This window comes from Macaca thibetana, chromosome 16 (genome assembly GCF_024542745.1).
Source record: "Macaca thibetana thibetana isolate TM-01 chromosome 16, ASM2454274v1, whole genome shotgun sequence".
Lineage (NCBI taxonomy): Eukaryota > Metazoa > Chordata > Mammalia > Primates > Cercopithecidae > Macaca > Macaca thibetana.
The window spans coordinates 33,907,375-33,933,132 of record NC_065593.1 but is presented as its reverse complement, the minus strand read 5'-3'; the positions used below and the strand labels follow the sequence as shown (position 1 = coordinate 33,933,132).

General features: G+C 37.3%; 1 protein-coding gene across 9 annotated transcripts in view; it reads right to left on the bottom strand.

Annotated features, from left to right (window-relative positions):
• The window catches only part of BCAS3 (BCAS3 microtubule associated cell migration factor), a 707,133-nt gene that overhangs the window by 321,860 nt on the left and 359,515 nt on the right, over positions 1-25,758 (bottom strand). For all 9 annotated transcript variants that reach the window (XM_050764587.1, XM_050764586.1, XM_050764591.1 and 6 more), the window contains 2 exons: positions 3,222-3,322; positions 38-234 (listed from right to left, as the gene is read on the bottom strand). In XM_050764587.1, the coding sequence (XP_050620544.1) occupies positions 38-234; positions 3,222-3,322 (298 nt within the window). The remainder of the gene's footprint in view (positions 1-37; positions 235-3,221; positions 3,323-25,758) is intronic.

Below are 25,758 nucleotides of genomic sequence, written 5' to 3'. Positions count from 1 at the left end.
CTTTCATTCAAATCACTCCCTAGTTCTCATTTCCTACCTGAGACTGTTGAGATCAAGATCATCTGTATCAAAATCCAAAAGAGGCTGCGGCGTGTCACTTGGACCATGAGACTGCAACACAGATGAACTGGATGAGATGACTGTGGTTTGGCCTGAGGGATGGATGGTTTTGAACTGGAACTGTGGACCCATCCACAGACGTCTGTGGGGTCCAGTGTGTGTTACAATTTCAACCTGGAACAGAGTAGCAATGATGATTTAAATGGTTTGTGATCCTGATTTGAGAGACTTCACAATCCCCCATTCTTCCTCTCAACACCCGCATTCTTCAAGAAGCCCATGTTAAAGTGGGAAAGGGATAGGGCACCCATAATTAAAAGGTGATGATAGTCACAGCTGCAGACATTCAAAATATCCCTCTACTGCTTTTCATCAACAAAACCAAAAAATACACTGTGTACATATACATACACAGACACACAAGCGCACCTCACACACATATACAACACAAAAATCACATGAAAGTAAAAGGATCAGTTTCTTGCCTCGTATAACTAGTGTCAGCTCCCTAGGGTCTACCTTTTCGTTCACTCTAGACAGTACTTACCATGTTGTGGGCATGCACTGAATACTACACCTATTAATCCACAGATTAAAAGTAATTCCTTCACTGAGGATCAAGCTTATGACAAATGTGAAGTTGTTCTTGAACTATGCAAGGAAAAGTAAAGGTCTGAAATAATTTTAATGCCCAAAGCCACTTTCTTTCCACAATAAAATATTATAATATTTACTATACTGCCCTAATATTACTCCAATCCACTTTTAAATGAAAAAATTATTTTATACTTTCTCTCAAACTAGATTTTTGTCTTCCAAATACCATTAATTAGTGTGTTTTCTCAACTGCCACAAATATCAACACAGGCATTTTATGTGCTACAAAACAGAAATACCAAAATGCTTTATGAATTTAATGCTCAATGGAGGGCGTAGGGAATGTTGCCAATATTTTATTAAACATTATAAAGTCAAAGAAGTGGGTAGAAAACACTTGGAAAAACCTGAAAATATATATATTACATTTTTTTTTTTTTAACAAATAATCAACTCGAATGAGAAACTAAATATGCAAATTAGTTTAAATGTCTTGTCATTGGTACATCCACGCCTGTGCAAGTCAATGTAATTGACTTCCCACGTGCCTTATTTTTGTCCTGAGTTCTTTTATGTTTAATCACATTTCTCTGATTCTGGTGATTAATTCTTAACAAAACATAACTGAAAAGGTTCACAGAGTGTAGCCCTGTGTTTGTGAGTCCAAAAGGGCAGAAGCATCATGGTCTTTGGAACAATATTCACATTCCCACTAATCACAGGGAGAAAAATGCTCAGATTGAGGACAGTGATTTCTGATTCAAGTAGTTGTATTCAGCAATGTAAATTAGGCCACAGATAAAGCATTCTGTGTATTTTAAGCTCAAAACCATCAGTGTCACAGAGCCGAGAGGTAAACAGATGCCTGTGCAATTTCACCGAGGCGATGGCCAGATGTTCCTATTCACTCTCCTGCTGTGTGCCGGACAAACATATTGTATATACTTTCACACTGACAGCACACATTACCCCTTTTCCTAATTGAAAAGTTGAAGGACAGTGGTTTCTCTGCCAGCATTCCTTGGACAACATTTTGATTCTGGAAAAAACACACGCATTTTGGGTTTACTTTATCTTCCTATCATTAAGAAAGGATGGACCACCACATGCCAGGAACTGAAAAACTTCCTGTGAATATTTTTGGTGTGATGAAATAAATACATGTTACCTAGACACTGTTTGATTTTCCAGTTTACTTTACTTTTGATTTTCCAGACTTTAGTTTTCAGGCTACCCTCCTTGAGACTCCTTGAGAAAGAAATGAAACTACAAATGGCCTCCACATTTTCTGAGGCACCTGTCCGATGAAAAGCTGCCAGATTGGTAATCTGAGATAGGTCATTAGCTTCACAAAATGATGTCAGACTTGAGGAAGACATAACAGCATTTGTAACAAAGTCATTTGTAATCCCATCATTTTGAAATCTGCCCAAGTATCTTTTATTTCAAAGCCCTTGAGATGAAGACAGCTTCACCTGGCAAGGGGAGGGATGGTCAGTGAAGCTGTTGGAGACTGGGCATGGTGGCTCTTGCCTGTAATCCCAGCACTTTGGGAGGCCAACACAGGAGGATTGCTTGAGCCTCGGAGTTCAAGATCAGTCTAAGCAACAAAGGGAGATCCTATCTCTACATTAACAAACAAACAAACAAACAAACAAATTAGCCAGCATGGTGATGCATGCCTGCAGTCCCAGCAATGTTGTAAGGCTGGTTTAGAGACCACTAAAAGCAGCATCACATGGGCTTAGGAAAGGAAACCCAGAGGGCACCATCAGAACTTCTGTAGGGTAGACTGTTATATTTCCAATAGTGAAAGTATGAACTCAATCTTCGGAAAATGCTGGCTCCACAAAACAAATCCCAAAGATTGTTGAGTGGCTTCACTGTTTCATCAAGGTCAACTTTTATTTTAAACCTGATGAAAATGTGCTCCAAAGAGCCTATTTAAATTCCAAAGTCCTAGCTAGTCACAGTGGCTCACGCCTATAATCCCAGCACTTTCGGAGGCCAAGATGGGTGGATCACTTGAAGTCAGGAGTTCAAGACCAACCTGGCCAACATGGCGAAACCCTGTCTCTACTAAAAATACAAAAACTAGCCAGGCAGGGTGGCACATGCCTGTAATCCCAGCTACTCAAGAAGCTGAGGCACGAAAATCACTTGAAACCAGGAAGTAGAGGTTGCAGTGAGCCAAGGTCATGTCACTGTACTCCAGCCTGGGTGACAGAGCAAGACTCTGCCTCAAAAATTAATTAATTACTTTCAAGGCCCTAAGGCTTTAAATGGATTGGATTGTGTGAAAAATACATAGATTTTATGCCATGTGTATGGACGCTAACATATATATACACACATACACACACAAATATGTATAATGTATATATAATATGTATATGTACACCTGCAGCAGTATTTGTGGAGTAATTTGTAATATGGAAAGACAACTAATTCTTGATAATCCAACAAAGAGTTACCAATTCTCCCCATTTACCTCTAAGAAAAAGAATAAAAACAGTAAATTTGTTTTATTTTACTTTAATACTCTCAATATTTCAGAGTTTTACCTGGGAAAGCCATTCTTCATCTTCCTGTCCACTATGGTCAGAAGCTAAACTGTCATAAGACCCATGTCGAGTAATGGGCCCAGGACTTCCAGGGGGAACCACTAAAGGAGAAAGAAAATAGATTTAAACCACTTTATTCCATGCAGTGGAAAAACAGACATGGGCACAACCATTTTGGATACTATGGTAATCTATAAGATAAAATATAATACTTTAAAGCACAGAGGCAATTCAAACAATTATTGAACAAGTAAGAATGAAGTTCTTAGGAATAAGATACTTTAAAAAATATCTACAGGAATTTAGTAATGACATCTTCTTGCAATAAAAGAAATAAACAACTAATTACATGCTAATAGCAAAAGTACACTGAAGAGCAGCGACAAATCTGTTCATTGGGGGATGATATTAGGATTCTTTAAAAGAGTTTATTTAGTAGCTTCATATAAATGCTAGGCATAAAAAATGCACATTTAATTGAAAAAATGCTTTCAGTCCTGAAAAAAATCATTTATCCAGAGAAATACATCATCTTTCTTAGATACCTGGGTAGTTTTCATGATTCTTAAGTGGTATGACATAGTCAAATTATAAACAGCCTACTTTTTCACTCAAATAGGAACATTTGCTTAGTAAAACAATACAATGATTCAAAAACATTTACTGAGTTCCTAATATGAACCAGACATTATCTCCTCAAAATCTTAGTCTCTTCTTTGGAAGCTACGACTCACCCACTCTGTCTCTATATCGCTAAAGGTATTTTTTTCTTTTTTTCTTTTCTTTTCTTTTTTTTTTTTAACAGCACTTTTAGGTTCACAGCAAAGTAGAGCTAAAGATACAGATATTTCCCATATAACCCCCCAACCTCATACATGATTTTATTTAATCTCTTTTTTTTTTTTTTCTTAAGAGATAGGATCTTGCTATGTCACCCAGGCTGGAGTGCAGTGGCATGATCATAGCTCATTGTAACCTCAAACTTCTGGGCTCAAACCATCTTCTCACCTTAGTCTAATAAGTAGCTGAGACTACAGGCGTGAGCTACCATGCCTGTCCAAAATTTTCTTTTTTGTAGAGACAGGATCTCACAATGTTGACCAGGCTGGTGTCAAACTCCTGGCCTCAAGTGATCCTCTGGCTTTGGCTCTCAGAGTGCTGGGATTATAGGTATGAACTACCACGCCTGGCCTATCATTTTAATACCCAGAGAAATCAAGCAATGAAGTACTGGGAGGAATAGAGAAAAACAGGGGAGGTAAGTAGGAAGAAAAGTAAGAAAGTAAGAGATGATCATTAAAGAAGTGTAGAAGAAATAGAGAAGAATGACAAGCTGAAAACAACCTTCATAATTTCCACCACCCAGAGACATTTATATATACACATCAACACACAAAAAGTTCCTTGAGTTAGATTCCTCCATATGAAATCAGAGGATGTAAATATACAAATTTCTTAATATGTATTCCCAGAGTTATACACTTACCCAAGCAGTGAAAGAGAATGCCAACCTCATTGAGTTCTTGCTAGAACAAGGTAGTATTTTGAAAAACTGTATCTTAGTGAAACAGATACAAATAAAGTAGACAAAGCATAACCTAGGGCAAGATTTTAAAAGACACAGACTCACAAAAAGCTTATCTTAACTTGCTGCAAGAGGAGAAATGCTAATTCAGTGAATTACTCAACAGAGGCATACATAGTATTAAAGTGTAAGATCTGCAGTAGTCAAAACTTTTAGCTGCTAGTTCTTCAAAATCATAGTTTTACAGCCAACAGGCATGGTGGCATTTGTACAAAACACAAATGATCACAAAAGCATACACCTACATTCTTGTGATGACAAATGATATCAAGAAGAAAAGAATACCACAATATCTATTATTTCAGCATTCTTTTGGAAATAATTGATACACATTGAAAGGCTGATAAGTAATGTTTTCAAAAGGTTATCTTCACACCACTAAATTCTATATTAATTCTTACTACAGAAGAGAACAAGAGGATCCTTGAAATTCCCACCCCTTAAATACTAGTGAAAAATGTGAATATGGACAAATATGTAGAGGCTGGAAAGCAGATGAGGGCAGAGAAGATTTTAAAGAGGTGAGGTAATATGTTATACAAATATCTGAAGGAAAGGTGTGACAAAGGGAATGTTAAGTACAAAGATTTTGAGAAATAAAGGGAATCAGTAACAGTTAGGAAGCCACTGTGGTTGGGTGGGGTAAGCCATGCTGTGAGTGCAAGATGAGTCAGTAAGGCAAAGGAGGTAGGACCAGCAGATTACTGTGGGCTTTTCCTTTCTTTTTTTTTCTTTTTCCTTTTTTTTTTTTTTTTTTTTTTTTTTTTTTTTTTTTTTTTAGTAATAAAGCTCGAGTAATATGATGGAAAGCAATTGGAAATTTTTAAGTAGAAGTGAGCAACCACACCTTACGTAACTAGCTGGTACCTAACGTGAATTTCTCCAAAAGTTTATGTTGTGTTTTATATTTGCTGAGCCTAGACTAGTACATGTCACAGAATAAGCACTCAATAAGTATTTACTGGGTGGTTGGAGTTTGGGATTCTGTACTAAGTAAGCAATGGCACTAGAATGGCTGGACACTTGTTTATCCATCAACAAAATAGGGATAATGTATTATAACGTCTGGGATTAGCTTCAAAATAACCCAGTGGCAGGGATAGAGGTGGGAAGTAGAATTACAGATGAAAACAAGATTGGTCATTAGTTGATCATTGTCATAGCTGACTCATAGGTACATGGAGGCTCATTATACTATTATTTTCTAGTTTTGTATATGTTTGGAATTTTCCACAGTGAGAAGGGAGAAAGATCCTCTCTGCCCTCATTAACTTTCCAAGGGAAGTAATAAAGATTCCAAATATACATCTAGAAATAGTATCATAAATATGCATCCCAAAATCCTAAAGAGATTGTAAGAATTTCCATCCCCTCTTTTCACTAAAAATAGTTTTCTAATTAAGCATGCTTGGAAGCCATCAGAAGACGGGCAATATAAAAAAATAAATCTGGTGGGATAATATTTTTCAACATTAAATAAATATCCTTCCTTGGCCCCACCATCTTTTCCATGTTTGATACATTTTTATTACCAAATTGGGTAGAAGCACAAACATCAAAACAGGAGAAGCTTAAAACTAGAAGCTAACTATAATCCAAATAATTTTGAAAAGTCTGAAAGAAGAGTGCAATAAGGGAACATATTTTTTCACAATAAATTAATCATTACTTGGCACTGTGGTGTTAAACATACAACTAGATATATTTCTGTTCATAATTGGTAATGTAATATATTTATTAAAATCTGTTGGTCTTCCTATTATATTCAGTATTGGATTCTCTACACGGTTTTAGGAATTACAATATGTAGCATGGAATACCTTAGAACAGTCCCAACAGTATACCGAGCCAGAACCTGCTTCATCCAAATGTGGTCCTCAGACCATCAACATTGACTTCCCTGGCACAGCTTGTTAGAAATAAATAATTTCAGGCTCCACCCACCCAGCCCTACTGAATGACAATCTGTATTTCAACAAGATCCCTAGGTAATTTCATTACACATTAGAATTTCAGAGCTGTGTTATACAGGAGTATACTCACTGCCATTCCTCTAAAATAGATCAGTAGTAAAAGTTTGGAGAATCTACATTATTCTTTAAAAGGAAAAATATGAAAAACTGGTTTTCATTTGAGAGCTTAGGAGAAAAATAATTAGCTACTTATTACCATTTCTAAAATCTAGACAAGAAAATTCTGAAATAAACATGGTTATTATGAGATTGTTAGCTATAAATTATTAGAAAATTTAAAATAGAAAGGTACTATCATTTTCATAGGATTTACTTTTTGTCCACTTGTTATCCTTCTAAACTCTTCACTATAACCTCGAATTTCAGTATAAATGGCCATGACAGCAGAAAAGCCAAGCTCTGTTTGCCATGGCTGATGTTGGGGGACATATCAAGCCAGTACGTGCATAAGTTAAAGTGACAGATCTAAAATGTTCAGCTTACCAGTATTTAACACTTTTCTTAGTTTTTGTTGTAGTTGTTGTTGTTTTAGTCAAAGGTGGTTGAGTGTTTGGAAATGACCTTAGGTGGCTTTTGTTTTACAGATATGACCTGCCAGCATCACAAAACTTTTGGACAAAGAAATCAGTAAGTCTCTTGATTTTAGTCAGTCTACATATAGTACTGAAAAGCTTTGTGACAAGTAATTCTTTCTAATGTTACCAGGCTGCCTGTGTAAATACAGAAGGCCAGCCTAGGAGACAGGATAAATGATCTGTGGGAAGGGCTCATAGTCAATAGCCAATATTCTAGTTTAAAATTCGTTCTCAAATGCTTTGGGCACAAAAAGATAAAAATAAACTAAGTTTTTGCTCTTTTCATATAGCATAAATTTTCTTAGTTTGTACTAACACATTCTCATACTACAAAGGTAATTTCGTGGAAGAATGTTCCTTTTGATATTGAATGATCTGAAATTACACAAATAGAACTATACATTCAAAAAAATTCTCATGTGAATAACAAAAAAGACAAGTTCAACAACAACAAAAAAGTTTCCTTTCTTTCTTTTTTTTTTTTGACACAGGGTCTCACTCTGTCACCCACGCTGTAGTGCAGTGGCGTGATCTCGGCTCACTGCAACCTCCACCTTGTGTTCAAGTGATCCTCCCACCTCAGCCTCCCGAGTAGCTGGAATTACAGGTGTGCGCCACCATGCCCGGCTAATTTTTGTATTTTGAGTAGAGACGGGGTTTTGCCATGTTGGCCAGGCTGGTCTTGAACTCCTAACCTCAAGTGATCCACCCGCCTCAGCCTCCCAAAGTGCTGAGATTACAGGCATGAGCCACCACACCTGGCCTGAAAGTTTTGCCTTCTTGCAGGTGGACACTGAATAGTAGGTCTAATTTGGTTTTTGTTTTAAAAGTCCCAAAACAAAAGCAGCTTAAAACCTAATTAAAATGAATCTGTGCACTAAACTACCAGTCTCTGGCACCATTTTCTGTTTTCTGTCCTTGTGGTGCAGGTTCTTCTCTGTTTCTTCTTTTGTTCTTTTTACTGGCTCAGCTGCACCATTCTCCATCACATTCATCATCACTACCAAATTCAGTTTACCTGCCCTGAAACTGTACTTTCCCTTTCGCAAACCCAGGCTGGGCAGCTTTATTACTCTTTCCTTTTCTGTAAATCTGCAACCTTCGACTTCCATTTATTTGGGGATTCTTGTTGATCTTGCATGATTTTTTTCAATGCTTCTTTTTCATCTCTCCTTCTACTATTTCCCAAGTCACTTCTTTGGTTTTTTAATTGTGGGTTACCATTATTTGTGTCTTTGGCTTTACTTAATGCTTCTTTGGCTTTTTCTTTAAATAGAATTATCCTCTCTTTTGCTCCTCTGCCAAAGTCTATCCCTTTTATTTCACCACTTGCATTTATTTATGTTAAAAATTTTCTCCCAATCCAGGTAGGAAGAACATTCTATGTTTACTGCCTTGGGAAGGAATGACATACCAGTTCATATGGAAAAAAGAATTTACAACCGTGATAAAAGGAAAGTATGATAAGAGCAAAGTTTCCATGCTTCTACCCACTCAAACACTAGGAATGATACCCTGAGATTGGAGCAAGATTGGCAGAGACAGAAAGGGGAAAAAAGACAGTCACAAAGAGGAGTGGGAAACAACAGAATCCCAGAAAAAGTTTTAGGGATCAATGACTGTGAAAACTTACGTCTTCATTCTTGGGCAGAGTTAAGGGAAGTGGCAAGAGATCCCACATGGTACAAGAGTAGAAACAGTGTGCACATAGTGTGTCTGTACAGCCAGGTCTGTGACAACCTTATCATGTTCCCCATAGCTTGGAGGAGAATAATGTTTCATACATGTACAAGAATAATACAGACATAGTCCAGAGAACTGACAGGAGCTGGATGAGAAACAACAATGGATGCTACAGAGACCTATATGAACCAATGACGAATGATCTGGTGGGGAAATGGGACATGTCAGTGGTGGCAATTAGGGCAAAATGTCCCCAAATCCCTTACCTCATACTTTTATACCCTGTAAGCCCTAGAGAATTTAGATGTAACTTTGGAGGCGGTATAATTGATTGAGATTAATTTTTCCACCTTTCTTCAAATGGAGGTACTAAAAAAACCTAATAGAGTTTATTTAAAGAAAAATAAAGTTACATATCTTGCAAATCCAAGTTCAATGGACCAAGATACAAAATAGCTACCCTAAAGAAAAATGTTTAGTATCTTTATATTTACCAACTGTCCTTAGATAATTAATGAACTTGGTACAAGGATATAAATCTTGCCATGTTCTTAGTACAGTAATTTTCAAACACACCTTATCTGCCAAACTGAAAAGGAAATACTATCAATTTACTTTACAGAGTACAACTTCAAAAGTACTGCCTCTACTAGACACAGGCATTTGCTAAATATAGATCAAGAAGCAAGGGCAGGTTGAGTAGATCATTATGAGGTAACTGTGAGCCTGTCTGTTTTTAGTGTTTATAAGCAAATCATGTTTACAGTAAGTAAATAAGAGCTTAAAGAAAATCACTAACGGTATTTTTCTTATAGGAATATATGGGCTTCTGTGTATTTTGTGTGTGTGTGTCTACACACACACACACACATACACACACACATATATATATATATTTTTTGAGATGGAGTCTTGCTCTGTCACCAGGCTGGTGGTATATAGCAGCGTGATCTCTGCTCACTGCAGCATCCGCCTCCCAGGTTCAAGTGATTCTCCTGCCTCAGCCTCCCAAGTAGCTGGGATTACAGGTGCATACCACCACGCCCAGCTAATTTTTGTATTTTCAGTAGAGACAGGGTTCCACCACGTTGGCCAGGATGGTCTTGATCTTTTGACCTCATGATCTGCCCACCTCAGCCTCCCAAAATGCTGGAATTACAGGTGTGAGCCACCATGCCCAGCCTATTTATATATTTTCATATGTGAGTATGTGTAAAGCAAACAAAAGCCAATCTGCTTTACGGCTGACTTTTGAAAATCAGTCCTGTTAATCTAAACCAAAAATACTGCCAAGTCCACAAAACAACATAAATAAAGTTATGAAAAGAAAAATTAATGGCCCCTTAATAACGTCCTTAGGTCTGAATCCTATATAATAAAATTCATGATATTCCAAAAAGTCAATTAATAATACATACAACTTTTCAAATCAAAATCTTGGAAGAGTTCTATTTTTGAATTTTTAGATGCCCTCTGCAACTTAATACAAGAATCAATGTATAAAGAAGTTTTAAAAATTACCCACAGAAAATATGGTATTTATCAGTTAGAGGAAGTTAAAAGTATTGCTTTACATACTGCTAAACTATAGGTACAAAGTATTAAAGTATGCAAATAATAATTGCAAGATTAAAGGTATAAGCATTATATTAACAGACATCTAAGTTGACATCATTAAGTTTCTTCAAATATCTAGTTCTTTAACACTACTTAATATAGGTTAGGATAGGTGAATTTGAACCAAGATTCCGAGAATGAGTTATTACCATTCCTAGAAAAATTTAAACCTAACATTTCAATTTTTCCCCCAAAAGAATGAGAAGATAAACTCAATTTTATGGAATCAAATTCTTTCTAAAATATTCCCAAAGAAACAGCTAGATATCAAAAAAGTTCATCTGCAACTAATCTAGTCTTCTACTTAGAATACAAAAGGTCAGATCTTTATCATTAACATATTAAATACACTGTACATTAGAGCAGGTAATTAATAACTCTCATTGTATTTGACATGGTTTTACATACTCAGGAAAAAATACCAGACCTTCTAAAAATGAAGTTTATAAGATGTAAATATTTCTTTACAAAGAAAGAATAAAAATAAAAATATCTGTATCCAGTACTATTTCATTTAAAGCAATGAAAAACAACTGTCAATGCTTGTAAAAGTGAAAAGACTACACACAGCTTGTAAGCATCCTCTTTATCTAAACAAGCACAAAGCATAATACTGAACATCGAGCAGTACTTATTTACGAAAGTAATGAAGGAAAAGTCTATTTGGTTTGGTTTTATTCTGTTCTTGTTCTACCCTTTCCTATATTTCTTGAATTTCCAGTAATAAATTATCTTAGCTGTAGCTCTGGAAGCTTTAGAGGACATAGCTGATCAACTACAGGTACCACTGTTTGTAAACTCCAGCCTCCCAACTCTAGCAGATAAGAAGCTGTTCTACTCCTTAACATTAATTGCGATGCTATCACTATCAGAGAAATCTGCTTCTCAAATTGAGGATAAAAATGCTGATGCTAATGGTACCTAGTTTTATATGTGAGATAATCATATAGTTACCTGGTTTAAGATTTTGTTGGACACTTAAAATATGATAATAGGCTGAATATATAGAAATAGAAATATAGAGTCTTTTAATTCAAAAATTCACACTCTGATCTATAAATGAAGATTAAATGCATTTGTAAGTTTAATTATAAATTTAAAATTCACATTCTGATTTATAAGTGAAAAATCAAAGATGGACCCAAAAGCTCTCATCTGGACAAGTGAGTTTACTGGGTCCTACTGGCAGCGGACTTTTATATGGACAGTGGAATTCTTCAGATTCAGGACCAGACACAGTTTCTGTTTTCTCCTACTCTTTACCATATCCCCACCCTTCCTCCGCAAACAATGAAACCCTCACCATGTTAAAGTTTTTAGTGGCGACCTGAGAGATGAATAATGTTGTGCCAGCATTTTTCAGTCATTTAGGTTATTTAGAGGAACAACATTCCTTTTTCTAGCAACAGAGAAATCTGCAGTTAAATGACATCATGCTGCCTTGAATGAAACAGCTCAGGCTCAAAGTTCACCCAAAGGCCAACAGTGATAAACTCTCTCCCAAGGACAAACCTCAATATATTTTTGGTGCTTATTAAAAACAGCATTTATATAGCAGCCACACAATAAGCAAGGGCTCTTTACCAAACTCTGTTTCTGATCAGAAAGCACTCATACGGATGAAATTCTGCTTGGGAATGTAGTCTCTTAGTACAGAAACTAAAATTTGCCATTTTAAAACAAAGGTTCAGAAGACAAATAATCCAAAAGCAAAATGAACAAAGGCAGTTCCCAATGAACAAGCAATTCACAGAGGAGAAATTATAACATCCAACAAACATACTTAAATTGTAGTAATTGGAGATTTACTGACTCAAGTTATCATTGCATACATATCAAAGTGGGAAAAATTAAAGTGTGACTTTTTAAATGACTAAAAACAGGGAGAACCCTCTCAGATTAAAAATAACACACACAACTACTTGAAAATGGGTAGTATTAAATTCACACTGATTTATAAGTGTGACAATTTAAATGTAGAGGAATTCACTAAATCTAATACACAGAGCAGTAAAGCAATTCCACAGAATATCACTGGTTGTTCTGTTGATTAGCCGCCGTCTATACCCATGCAACAATAATACATAAAGGGAAACAAGCTGTATCTACATTATATATTATACGGATCAATGATCTTCCTTGCACCCTGACCCTGTAGTACCATAGATGTTCTCTCATTAATTATTAAAGTTTTCTAACAGTCAGTATTGTACATCTCTGGTTTCACTTTCTTTTTATTCCACATTCCCAGAAGAACAGTCACAGACAATATATAATTAGAAAAAGTATGTATCTTCTCTGTCTATAAGCTAATAGATTTCACTGAAAAACTGACAACTCTGGGTACATCGTTTCCCCCCATCTCCTTTTCTGTACCCCCACAGTATCATAATATTACAACAGAAGATAAACTAAGGAGCTTTCATTTATTGTTCCTGCTACCAAAAGGTCGCTTGACATTCAGCATCTGGACAAATTACACCTGGAGGTAGTCTGGCTGGGCTCACAATTTAGTTTTACTTCTTAGTGGCCCTAAATATCTCATAAAATGGAGAGAAAGAATAAAGCATAATGGGTTCATGCTATCAGCCAGATCAGCTACTCTACTAAGGAAAAATTTCAAACTGTGCAAGTATACTTTTTTTTTTTTTTTAAGAGATAGGTATCGCTATGCTGACCAAGTTGGCATGCAGTGGCTATTCACAGGCATGATAATCATACTGCGCTACAGCCTAGAATTCCTGGGCCTCAAGTGATCCTCCTCTCTCAGCCTCCTGAGGAGCTGCAACTACAGGTGTATACCATGACACCCAGCCTCTAATATACTTCTAAGAAGTGAATAGACTATAACAATTCCCTCAAAACATTTGCAAGGTCAAACCATTTTAAGGACAAGGTGGAGTTTATGAGGGGTCTTCAAAAAGTTCATGGAAAACTGAAGTAAGAACAAATGTCAAACTTACAGTCAAGCTTGGGTAGAAGAATGGTGAAATTACTGATTCTTTACCAAAAGTTTATGGAGACAATGCCCCAGAGAAATCAGCAGTTTACAAATGGATAGTTCGTTTTAAGAAGGGATAAGATGGTACTGAAGATGAAGTCCTCAGTGGCCAGGCCATCCATATCAATTTGATAGAAAAAAATTCATTTTCTTTGTGCCTTCATCGAAGAGACCAATGACCAACAGCAGAAACTACAGCCAGTGCCAAAGACATCGCAATTGGTACCACTTCCCCAATTCTGGTTGAAAAATTAAAGGTGAGCAAACTTTTCACTTAACGGGTGCCTGAAGCATTGCACCCAGATCAGCTGCAAACTACAGGAAAGCTTTCAATGGAAATTTTAATCAAGTGGGAACAAGATTCTGAAGCATTTCTTCAAAGAACTGTAACAGGAGGCTGAGTATGGTGGCTCACGCCTATAATTCCAGCACTTTGGGAGACCAAGGCGGCAGATCACGAGGTCAAGAGATCGAGACCATCCTGGCCAACATGGTGAAACTCCATTTCTACTAAAAACATAAAAAATTAGCCAGCGTGGTGGCAGGCGCCTGTAGTCCCAGCTACCTGGGAGGCTGAGGCATGAGAATCGCTTGAACCCGGGAGGCGGAGGCTGCAGTGAGCAGAGATCGTGCCACTGCATTCCAGCCTGGGTGACAGAGCAAGACTCTGTCTCAAAAAAAAAAAAAAAAAAAAAAAAAAAAAAACTGTAACAGGAAATAAACCACGGCTTCACTGTTACAGTATGATCCAAGAGACGAAGCGCAATCAAAGCAATGGCTACCGAAAGGCGGAAGTGGTGCAGTCAAAGCAAAAGTGGGCAAGAGCAAAGGTCATGGCAACAGTTTTTTAGGATGCTTGAGGCAGTTTGTTTGTTGACTTTCTGGAGGGCCAAAGAAAATAATAACATCTGTTAATTATGAGAATCTTTGAGAAAATCAGCCAAATCTTTGGTGGAAAAATGCCCAGGAAAGCTTCATCAGAGAGTTCTCTCCACCACAACAATACTCTTGCTCATTCCTCCTAGCAAACAAGGGCAATTCTGTGAGAGTTTCGATGGGAAATCATTAGGCATCTACCTCACAGTCCTCATCTGGCTCCTTCAGACTTCTTTTTGCTTCTAATCTTAAAAAAAATCATTAAAGGGCATCATTTTTCTTTAGTTAATGTAAAAAAGACAGTATTGACATAATTAAATTCCCAGGACCTTCAGTTTTTTAGGATGGACTAAATGGCTAGTGTCATTGCTTACAAAAGTATCTTTAACTTGATGGGGCTTATCTTGAGAAATAAAGTTTATATTTTTAATTTTTATCTTCTAATTCCCTTTTTCCACAAACTTTTTGAAGTCCCCTCATATTTACCTGGAAAGACACACACAATACTTCATGTGTTCTACTAGAATTCATATCAGTGCAACTCATTGGACAGTACAGCTGCACTATGTGTACATTAAATCACCAACAGTAGGATAGCTGGAAAAGTCAGTCCACACTATTTTAAACAATTGTATCATAACTATATAATACTTTGCTTACAGCTTATGAATAACAACTGTTGTCTTATCATGGGTTATATAATCTGGCCAGACTCAGATCTAACAATAAAAGCATTCTTATTAAAGTTCACCTTTACAGGAGTAGAGAATACAATACATTACTAATAGTAAGTGCCTCCTGGGAGGCGATGAGGTTGACGGGGGTATACGGAGGATTTATTTTCCACTGGATATTTCTTGTTACCTTTTAAACTGTGTATATCATGTAGTTGTATAAAAATTCATATTTAATTAAAAGTTGTGGAGTAAGAACAATACAATTGATAGTGCAGTACACCATAGTCAATATATGCAAACAAGCAAATCAGATATATATCAACAGAAATTGGAAAATGATAAACAAAATAAAAGTTGACCTTATTGCATAGTGGGCCATGTGTTTTTCTTCCTATTTTTAGGTTCAGTAACTTTTTAAAGGGAGTGTGCTACTTCTAACTTGCTTATGCATAATGTCTCCATATCCGTTTATCATTATCTCTGTATTTACACATACAAATATCAAACATAGGACCAGCTTTATCAACTGCTCAAACATGTTGTTTTTTTGTTCAGAAAACTGATTATTTGCTGAAAGCATCCTAAGCTAAATTCTGCGTAGAATTATGAGTTGTATTGCTTCAACAGTAGCAACTGTATTCTCACAGCCAAACCTGAATGTTAGATGCATTTCTTTCAGGAATAATCAATTCTCCATTCCAAATTCAAGGAACACACTAAAATATACTCTATAAGATACTAGGATGAGTACAGCATATATGGAACCTACTGTAAATTGATGTTGTAAAGGTAAATAATCACTATTTTTGGTCATTAAATTGTGTGTAGTAATCGATGTACCAATTTGTACATATAGGCAATAGGACAGTGATTGAAAGCTTACTGTTCTTGATTCCATCTACAATGGCATAGTTGAAGAGTAAAGACTCTAATGTAGTATTTGGTCTAGCATCTACACTAAGCCCTGACAAAAAAAGCAGGTGGGGTTGGGGGGTGATGCTTGTAAATGTAAAAATGGCAAAAATAATTTTTTTGCAAAGAGTTAATGCAGTTTCTTTCATGTCTCATTTATTTATTATTTAGTTACATACTACAAAGATCCATATCATTATGCAGCAAGAAGAATTACATACAGATTTTCTCTTGCCTAAGCAAAAGAGGCAAAGTTGTCTTGGCATGGAGAGATAAAAGCTTTTAGACCTGGAAGGCACCAAACATTTTCACCCTATAGTTAGGAACATAATCTAAAATCTTTTTAAATGATCATTAAGCATTCATGATGTTTTCCATATTTTATCTCTAAATTAATCAGAAAATTCTCAAAACCGAGAGGACAGGGGAAAGCATGAGATAGAGAACACAAGCCCACAACTACTGCAGGGTTTTCTTTCCTTTTTTTTTTTTTTTTCGAGACAGAGTCTCGCTCTGTGCCCCAGGCTAGAGTGCAGTGGCGCAATCTCGGCTCACTGCAAGCTCCGCCTCCTGGGTTCACGCCATTCTCCTGCCTCAGCCTCCCGAGTAGCTGGGACTACAGGCGCCCGCCACCGCTCCCGGATAATTTTTTGTATTTTTAATAGAGACGGGGTTTCACCGTGGTCTCGATCTCCTGACCTTGTGATCCGCCCGCCTCGGCCTCCCAAAGTGCTGGGATTACAGGCGTGAGCCACCGCGCCCGGCCATGCAGGGTTTTCTTTAACTTTCCAAAAGTGAGAGCATTTTCCAGGTTTGATTTCCTCTTCTGCTCCACAATATCACACTACTAAACAGAGATCTCCACAAATCACCACCCTGCCTCACTCGTTTTATGTAATGGTGGAGAGTTGTGATCTTTAAAAAGTCTTTCTTAGGATACTTTATGGCAGAATGTTGTAAATTGTTGAAACTTGGTAATTGGTAGATTCCTTATACAACTAACTGTGTACTATATACGTCTAACGTTTCTCTAATAATTTTTTAAAAAACTATTTTATGAATGTTTCAAAAGATTGAACAACCATTTCTTGACCTGCAGACTGACAGTCATCTTGACTCTTCTTGGCTAGGGTATGGAATACATGAAGCATTCAGGATCATTCAGTGAGTGACAATTTAAAAAATCATAGTAAACTTTTTCACATAACACTATATGGGTCATCCATGTTAATACATTTAGGTCTGGTGGCCAGGTGTGGTGGTTCACGCCTGTAATCCCAGCACTTTTGGGAGGCCAAGGCAGGCGGATCACTAAGTCAAGAGATTGAGACCATCCTGGCTAACACGGTGAAACCCTGTCTCTACCAAAAACAACAACAACAAAAAATTAGCCAGGCGTGGTGGCGGGTGTCTGTAGTCCCAGCTAGTCAGGAGGCTGAGGCAGGAGAACGGCGTGAACCTGGGAGGCAGAGCTTGCAGTGAGCCGAGATAGAGCCACTGCACTCCAGCCTGGGCAACAGAGCAAGACTCTGTCTCAAAAAAAATAAAAATAAAAATAAAAAATAATAAAAAAAAAATTTAGGTCTGGTTTACTTTCATTACTGTATACCATTTTATTTTCATCTTGTATAACAAAGTGAGGTAGTCCTTTTCCCCTGCATTTTCTTCCTTCCTCATTCCCTTCTTTCTTTCATTTTCACTTTCTCTCTTTCCCATTCATTTTTTCCTTCCTTCCTAAATATTTTTTTTTTTGGAAAATGGACTACTAATATTACATGAACATATGCTAATTGCAAACTTCAAAGAACATGGAATAAAAAATAAAAGTCCCTCTTATCCTCCTCAATCACTGCAATAGTGAACACCGATTGCAATGATAATCTCAGAAAATCAAATATTTTGCCAGCATTTCAGAAGTTTTAATATGAAGAGTCTAACCTTTTTAGGGAAAAGTGTCAGGGTCTTAACACAACTGTCAAAAGGAACTTCCAGAGTACAGCCTTTCAAGATATACAGGATGCCAAGAAAAATCTCACTCTCTATAAATTACTAAGGGAAGGAAGATGCTCAAACAAAACAGGTCTAATAGAAAACTTCAATTTGCATTAATAAATTAGAACTGCTGAATAAGCATTCTTTCTTTAATTTTTATTTATTTATTTATTTATTTTTTGGAGATAGAGTCTTGCTCTGTCACCCAGGCGGGAGTGCAGTGGCATGATCTCAGCTCACTACAACCTCCACCTCCCAGGTTCAAGAGATTCTCCTGCCTCAGCCTTCTCAAGTAACTGGGACCACAGGTGTGCACCACTACGCCCGGCTAATTTTTGTGTTTTTAGTAGAGACGGGGTTTCACCTTGTTGGCCAGGCTGGTCTAGAAGTCCTGGACTCAAGTGATCTGCCCACCTCGGCTTCCCAAAGTGCTGGGATTACTGGCATGAGCCACCATGCCCAGCCAGTAAAATTTTTTATATAGCTTCGAAAATGCACCCAATATCAGAGCCATACTTGTCCAGCTGACCACTGAAGATCAGAGGGGATAAAATACAAATGCTTTCTCTTTACAACAAAGTATGTTCACCTGTGCCACCTGGAGGTCTCTGTCATAAAGTAGGTGGAATCACGAGAAGCAAGGAAGACCTCACGGGAGAAGAAGGATATTCATTCTCACACAACTAGTTACAACCACCAGCTATTGTTAGTGAGTTTCTTTCTTCTATCCAAGCTATTGGGTAAGGTTTTTTGGATCAATTATCTCATATTATCTAACAATGATACTGTAAGGTAGGTATTATTAACACCCATTTTAAAGACAGGGAGAGGCTGGGCGCGGTGGCTCACACCTGTAATCCCAGCACTTTGGGAGGCCGGGACGGGCAGATCACAAGGTCAGGAGATCGAGACCATCCTGACTAACACGGTGAAACTCCATCTCTACTAAAAATACAAAAAATTAGCTGGGCGTGGTGGTGGGCGCCTGTAGTCCCAGCTACTCAGGAGGCTGAGGCAGGAGAATGGTGTGAACCCGGGAGGCGGAGCTTGCAATGAGCCGAGATCATGCCACTGCACTCTAGCCTGGGCGACAGAGCGAGACTCTGCCTCAAAAAAAAAAAAAAAGACGGAGAGAAAAAAGTTCGGGGAGGTTATCTGCCTAAAGTTGTCCAGAGAGCAAGCAAGTAGCAGAGATAGAGTTCAAATTCAGGACTGCAGACTCTAAAGATCACATTCTTCACCTTAAGCAAAATCACCTCACCTCAATTTATCACTTCATTACCTACTAAGTTCATTATTTTAAATTACATTTACAATATAAAACATGTAAGAGATTTTTATCCCCAAACATCAATTATATCATTGATTGAGAGTCTGTTGTCTGTCTATTCAATGTCTGCTTAACTTAACATAATCTTTTCTATAATCATAATAAACATCTATGTATCCTGATCAGAGATACCTATACTGTGATCAAACAATGAGGAAAAATTACTTTAACCAGAAGTCACAACAGAGGTTACAGACATCGAAGGAAGCTTCACATGCAGTGAGAGAAACAATCAAAGTGCTACTTTACATACACCATAATACCTCTGATTAAAATATTTCATCTTAGAAAATACTGGTTTGTTGGTTTCATATTTAAAGGTGTACATGATGCAACCACGGATGATGTGCTAGCATCTAGAAAAGAGCACAGAAGTCAGCCAAGTGACCAAGAAAAGAAAAAAACATGATCCTCAAAAAAATCCCCAAATCTCAGCTTTGACCAGATTTCACATCATATAGGGTGGTTACAGATGTTCTTCACGAAGTCATAAAATACGAAGAAAGCACAGTACAAAAGACAAGAAACTGATGGTATAAAGGCAATGAAGGCAATACAGTGTTTCTGGTCTCTCTGCCAAGTTCCACAGACTCACATGGCCAAAAGTCTCCTGTCCTATGACAACAATAAGGGGAAGAAGAGACTGAAGCTGCAGAGAGACAATCTGTGGCACTCACCCACCTCCCTTATGCCTCGGTTACTGGGTTGGTTACCTTCAATAAGAAAAATCAAGAAAGAAAAATGTTTTCAAAGAAAGAGAAACTCAGTAATGATAAGAGCTTATACACTATCAAAGCAAAATTAAAACTTTTGATAAATGGAACAGTCAGAACTCCAGAAACAAAAACAATATTAAATATGTTAGCTTCATAATCAGCAGCTGAAAGAGGCTTCAATATAAAAAAAGCAGCTACGCTAAAGACACAAGACTATAATTTAAAACAAAGTATTAAAGCATATAGAAAAACTAAAATTATATATACATTAATTTGGAGAAAGAAGGGATTTCTAGGTATTCCTAGAAATAAGGAATAATTCAAAAAGATCGCTTAAAAATGTTTATGAAACACACATTTTCCATAAAGAATAGCACAGCTGCTTTGTTTCTACTATTTTATAACCAGGAATTATTTGCAAACTATTAGAAAATCCTGTCGCTACACAAAATGTGAAAAAAAAAAAAAAAAGTAACAAGACAAAGACCTCGACTTCGGGTATCCTAGCTGCTTGTTTCCTTCTGTTTTAACATGTCTTGGGTCTGAATTTTCATGAGTTTCTGGACAAGTTATGAGATTCTAGGGCAGGGATCTCCTCAAATCTGAAAGTTGAAAAAGATTTTCACACCCTTAATTATAAAGATGAGAAACCTGAGGCGTAGAAGGCAATGACTCACTCAAGGTAACAATGTGAAGGAAGTCAAAACCATCAGTGTCTGGATTTCCTGTTTCCTAAGTAAAAGCCCTGTCATATACAAACTTACACTGGAGCAGTCACAAATCTGTAAGGTTATCTGGGAAATCAATGAACATAGAAGTACAAGATGGACAAACAGAGGTGCAATTGAAAACTGAGCAGAAAGGCTGAGCTACAGGGTTTCCCTGATATTTTCTGGAATATTTAAAAAATTATTATCTAGTCAGGAGAGGGTAGAACACACTTTTCAACACCACAGAAATCAATTTTTTATTATTTAAAAGATGGTAGGTAAGCACATGCCTTCTATCAATGGCAAAGAGCTGTAGATATACATATAAACAACACTACCATAAAGAAGACATTTTTGTTTTAACAAAATCCATATTTATATGATTACATTTCCTATGGTCAAGAGCAGCTGTAATTAATGGATTTCCCTCCTTCTCCTAATGCAGTCATTTGTCAATTCAAATAAAGAAGGTCCAATCAATTTTGATGTATTTAGTAAGCAATTTGTCAAACAGTGCCATAATCCAGTTAATATATTAATTCTTGTCATGGAGAGAGTTCTAACAACTATGAGGTTTTCCATAACTGGAGAGAAAAAAATCTGTGCATGGATGCAATGGGTATTCTTATGGAGATAACACCTCTGCGTCCCAATGTCTGAGAGCACGCAGTAGTACATCAGCTAACAGGAAAACCATTTCGTTATAATAAAACCCCTGGGTCTCCTGGATAGGGTGGCAGCTAATTCATTGTACTAAACTGAGTTTCTTCAAATATCTGTGTAGCTCATGTATTTTTAATAAAATAAACAAGCCAGTATCTATAACAATAAATACAACATCAGTAAGTTCTAAGGGGAATAGGGCTTTGTTAATACAAACCCTGCATCTTAAACTTTAAAAAATACTCTATAAAAGAATTTTTATACTTTACAAATTTGTTTTAAACACTTTAATTAAAATAAAGTGTAAGTTAAAATTTTAATTTGCCTCTTAACGTTTCTTCATATGACTTGCAAACTAAGTGTTTTATTTTTATTTTATTTTATTTTTATTTTTCCTGTCCCAACATATTTCAAGTAAGTTACTGACTTCTATCTGTATGTAACATGGGCACTGTGCTAAGGCCACACAGTTCGTCACTGGTGGTCAAGACTCCAACTCGTGGAAGGCTGTCCTTCAGTTGACACCATGTAAAGCTCTGGACATGACAGTTTTCTTACTTTCCATCTTTATTTCGGCCACTAATCAAATTCTATCTCCATCTCTTCCCAAGTCTGTCTATACTCTGGGAGCTGGAGATAGAACAAGTAGATACGCAGAACTTTCTGGCAGGTGGTTCACAAAAGAAATCTGGACTGCAGTGACCAAGAAGAGTCAAATCCTTTTCCAACCTGGTCACTACCAGTTTGGGCAGAACAGAGGGCTAGAAGAAGACAGGTTTTGAGCATGTCACAGATAACCTTCAGAGTCATCCTGAGCAGATTTGGCAAACACTTTCGAAAGACGATGACTCTCCTCCATTCACTATATCTAAGGCTTTCTATAGTCCTCTATTAGGAAATGCAAAATCAGAGATGAAGGCAAATCATTTCTAGAAAATAAAATGGAAAAACACAGCAATATTTTTAAACTAGAAGAATAAGAAAGAAAAGAGATAAGGAATACATTTATTTTCCAGACATTAGGATCCCCTTGGACCATTTATAAGCCATGTAAGAGCAGAGAAAAAAAAATTAGAAGAGTAATTTGGCACAAGGCTGTGTATTTATTTAAAAACCTGCAATGTATACCAGTTCTCCAGACTACCAGACGTCCCATTGTTTCATATGTCTGCTGAGAAAGGTGCCCTATGTGTCAGAAAAGCACACTGAATATTTTTCAGTGACCCAGGGGGCAGAGGTCACTTATTATAAATGGATAATGAGACTAATGCAGTGCTCTGAGTGTGGACAAAGAAAGGGTCTATCCATAGCCCCTGGTGGATTGGTCATTCAGGCTTTTACTTCCTCTGCACACTTAATGGAGTCAAACAATTGACAGAAATTCTATAGAGAAGGCTGAAACTGAGAGAAACAACTGTATTCTAACTCTGATAGACAAATACAAATAGTGACCCTGAAACGGCATCAGAATTCCTGTTACCACTAACACAGCAGACAGTTGTAGCATTCCTCCTAAATTCCCAGTCGTTTATTAGCAATTAACCGTAGTGATGGAAGTGATGCCACATCAACCCACAAGCTCCTGCCAATATCAACCCATTACATTACTACAGGTAAGCAGAGACAGACCATTCTATTCTAGCCCCTCATTTTTTGGAGAAGAGGGCAAACATATCCAAATCCTGCATCCTCTATCCCCACTACCCAATCATCAAAACGCACATTCAGGGATATCAGTATCTGCATGTAAAGAACCTTAAACTTAGGTGAGATAGCATAAATGACATCAGGAGCAGAGTTCTGACAGCCTACAGGCTTTACGACCAATAGATGCTTTTTCTTTAATCTATCAGAATCAATGTCCCAGCCCAGCCAAATCTGTCAATCCAGGGCAAAATATGACTAGCTTCAGTGGAAAAAATGCTTACTGAAAAACAGCAAGTCATATAACAATCTGAAGGAACATTGAGATACCACTATCACATAGAATTTTGTAAAATAAAAACATTAAGAAGTAAAAAGCAGCCCTGTATAGAGACATTCCTTTTGTTTCACTTTGATATTAAGAACAATTATGACAGGGCTGGGTATGGTGGCTCATGCCTGTAGTCCCAGCACTTTGGGAGGTCGAGGTGGGTGGATTGACTCTGGCCTTGAGCCCAGGAGTTTGAGACCAGTCTAGGAAACATGGCAAAACCCCATCTCTACAAAAATACAAAAATTAGCCAGGTATGGTGGCACACACCTGTAGTCCCAGCTACTTAGGAGGCTGAAGCAGGAGAATCGCCCGAGCCTGGGAGGTTGAGGCTGCAGTGATCTGTGATCATGCCACGGCACTCCAGCCTGGGAGCAACAGAGCGAGACCCTGTCTCTCCCTGGCCAAAAAAAGAATTATCACAGGATGGTGGTATGACATGCACACTTGTTTTTCCCAACTGGTAAATACTGAAGTAAATGACAGAAAATGCCAAGATTCGCTTCAGAATAGGGTATGGATCATTAGGTTGTAACGGAAAGAACTTTTAATGTTGAAACATGTTGAGACCAGCAATGACAGAAAAACTCAATGAACCCTATTCCACAGGTCTGAAGACCTATGTGAAGACATGGAGAAGTAGGTAACCAATGAACATAAAGGCTAAAAGAGAAATCTAATACAAACTGTAAGTCCATCAATTATAAGGTTTGCAGATTGTTGCTGGTACTTTCATTTAACTATTTGACATCTTTTCACTGAACAAGAAACGTTTATTTCATAATATTACGCAAGTTATGAAACATACATGTGGCTAAATTCAGGGTCTAACTGTCTCAAATGTTTAGTTTCTTAAAGAAAAACACCGTTTCACTGAAATCATTTCTCTATGGAAGGATATGTCAACTGAGAAGTTTAAGTATAAATAAGTGAAATTTTAACTATCCCAGATTTTCAAACCTGGATAGAGCAGTATGACACACCCTATGGACAACAATGGACTATAAACACTCTTTAAATAAGTCCTACATTACAAGTTTCCTCTACAAGAGAAAAACATTTCTTTCTTCCCCTTCCACCCCTACCCAGTCTTGGGCAAATATTTATTATGGACAATGCAAGGAAATATTGTTGAGTACCTCCACCATGAACAGTACACATACCACAACAGCAATGCAATCCAGGATGTTAGGTTAAATCTAATGTGACATTTGAAAGGGAGCAGCTCATAAGAAAACTGCTGCATATTTAATTGCTTTTCCAGGGCACTGACAATATCCATGGTAGAAAACACCAATAATTTCTTTCACTTTTTGTATCGCTGTCCTTTTTATAGGCAGCAGGGAGTGGAGTTGATAACAGCAACATGCACAAAACATATCAGCATTGGACTCAAAACTCATGAAACAACAGGATAGTAAAATCTTTTAAAATAACTTCATTCTAAACCCAAATGCATGGCTTTATATTAGAATGAAAAATATTGGGTCTTTCTAGTCTCAATGTTGCAGTTTGTATGCCAACAGTACAGAATTTGGTTGGAAATCAAGATCCCTAGAATTTAACCTTAATCATGTTGCTGACTTCTGATTTTAGTACTCCTCTTCTAAAGCTCAATACTACTTTTAAGTCCTATCTACTTTATTGTATGTAAATGCCAAAAAAAAAAAAAAAAAGTAAGTGAAGTCCAAGAGATTAGTAAAGCAATCATATCTTTTTAAAGCCTATAAATCAATAGACAGCCCGGCTATTCAAAAGAAACTCACCACAGGCCAGGCGTGGTGGCTCGCGCCTGGAATCCCAGCACTTTAGGAGGCCAAGGCGGGCAGATCATTTGAGGTCAGGAATTCAAGACCAGCCTAGCCAACATGGTGAAACCCTGTCTCTACTAAAAATAAAAAAATTATCCAGGCATGGTGGCGCACACCTGGAGTCCCAGCTACTTGGGAGGCTGAGGCAGGAAGAACACTTGACTCGGGAGGCAGAGGTTGTAGTGAGCCAAGAGCATGCCACTGCACTCCAGCCTGGGCAATGGGAGAGAAACCCTGTCTCAAAAAAGAAAGAAACTCACAACAGACTTAATTGTCTTTAGTATAATAAAAACTAAGATTTTGTCAAAGGAACACAACTACTTCAAAGTCAGGTTCCAGTAAGACTTTTTATAGTTATTAATTCAACTCATGATCCTGTTTTCTATTTCTAAAGCATTGTTTTATGACTTCCAGGACACCAAATTCTGTACTAGTTGCTTT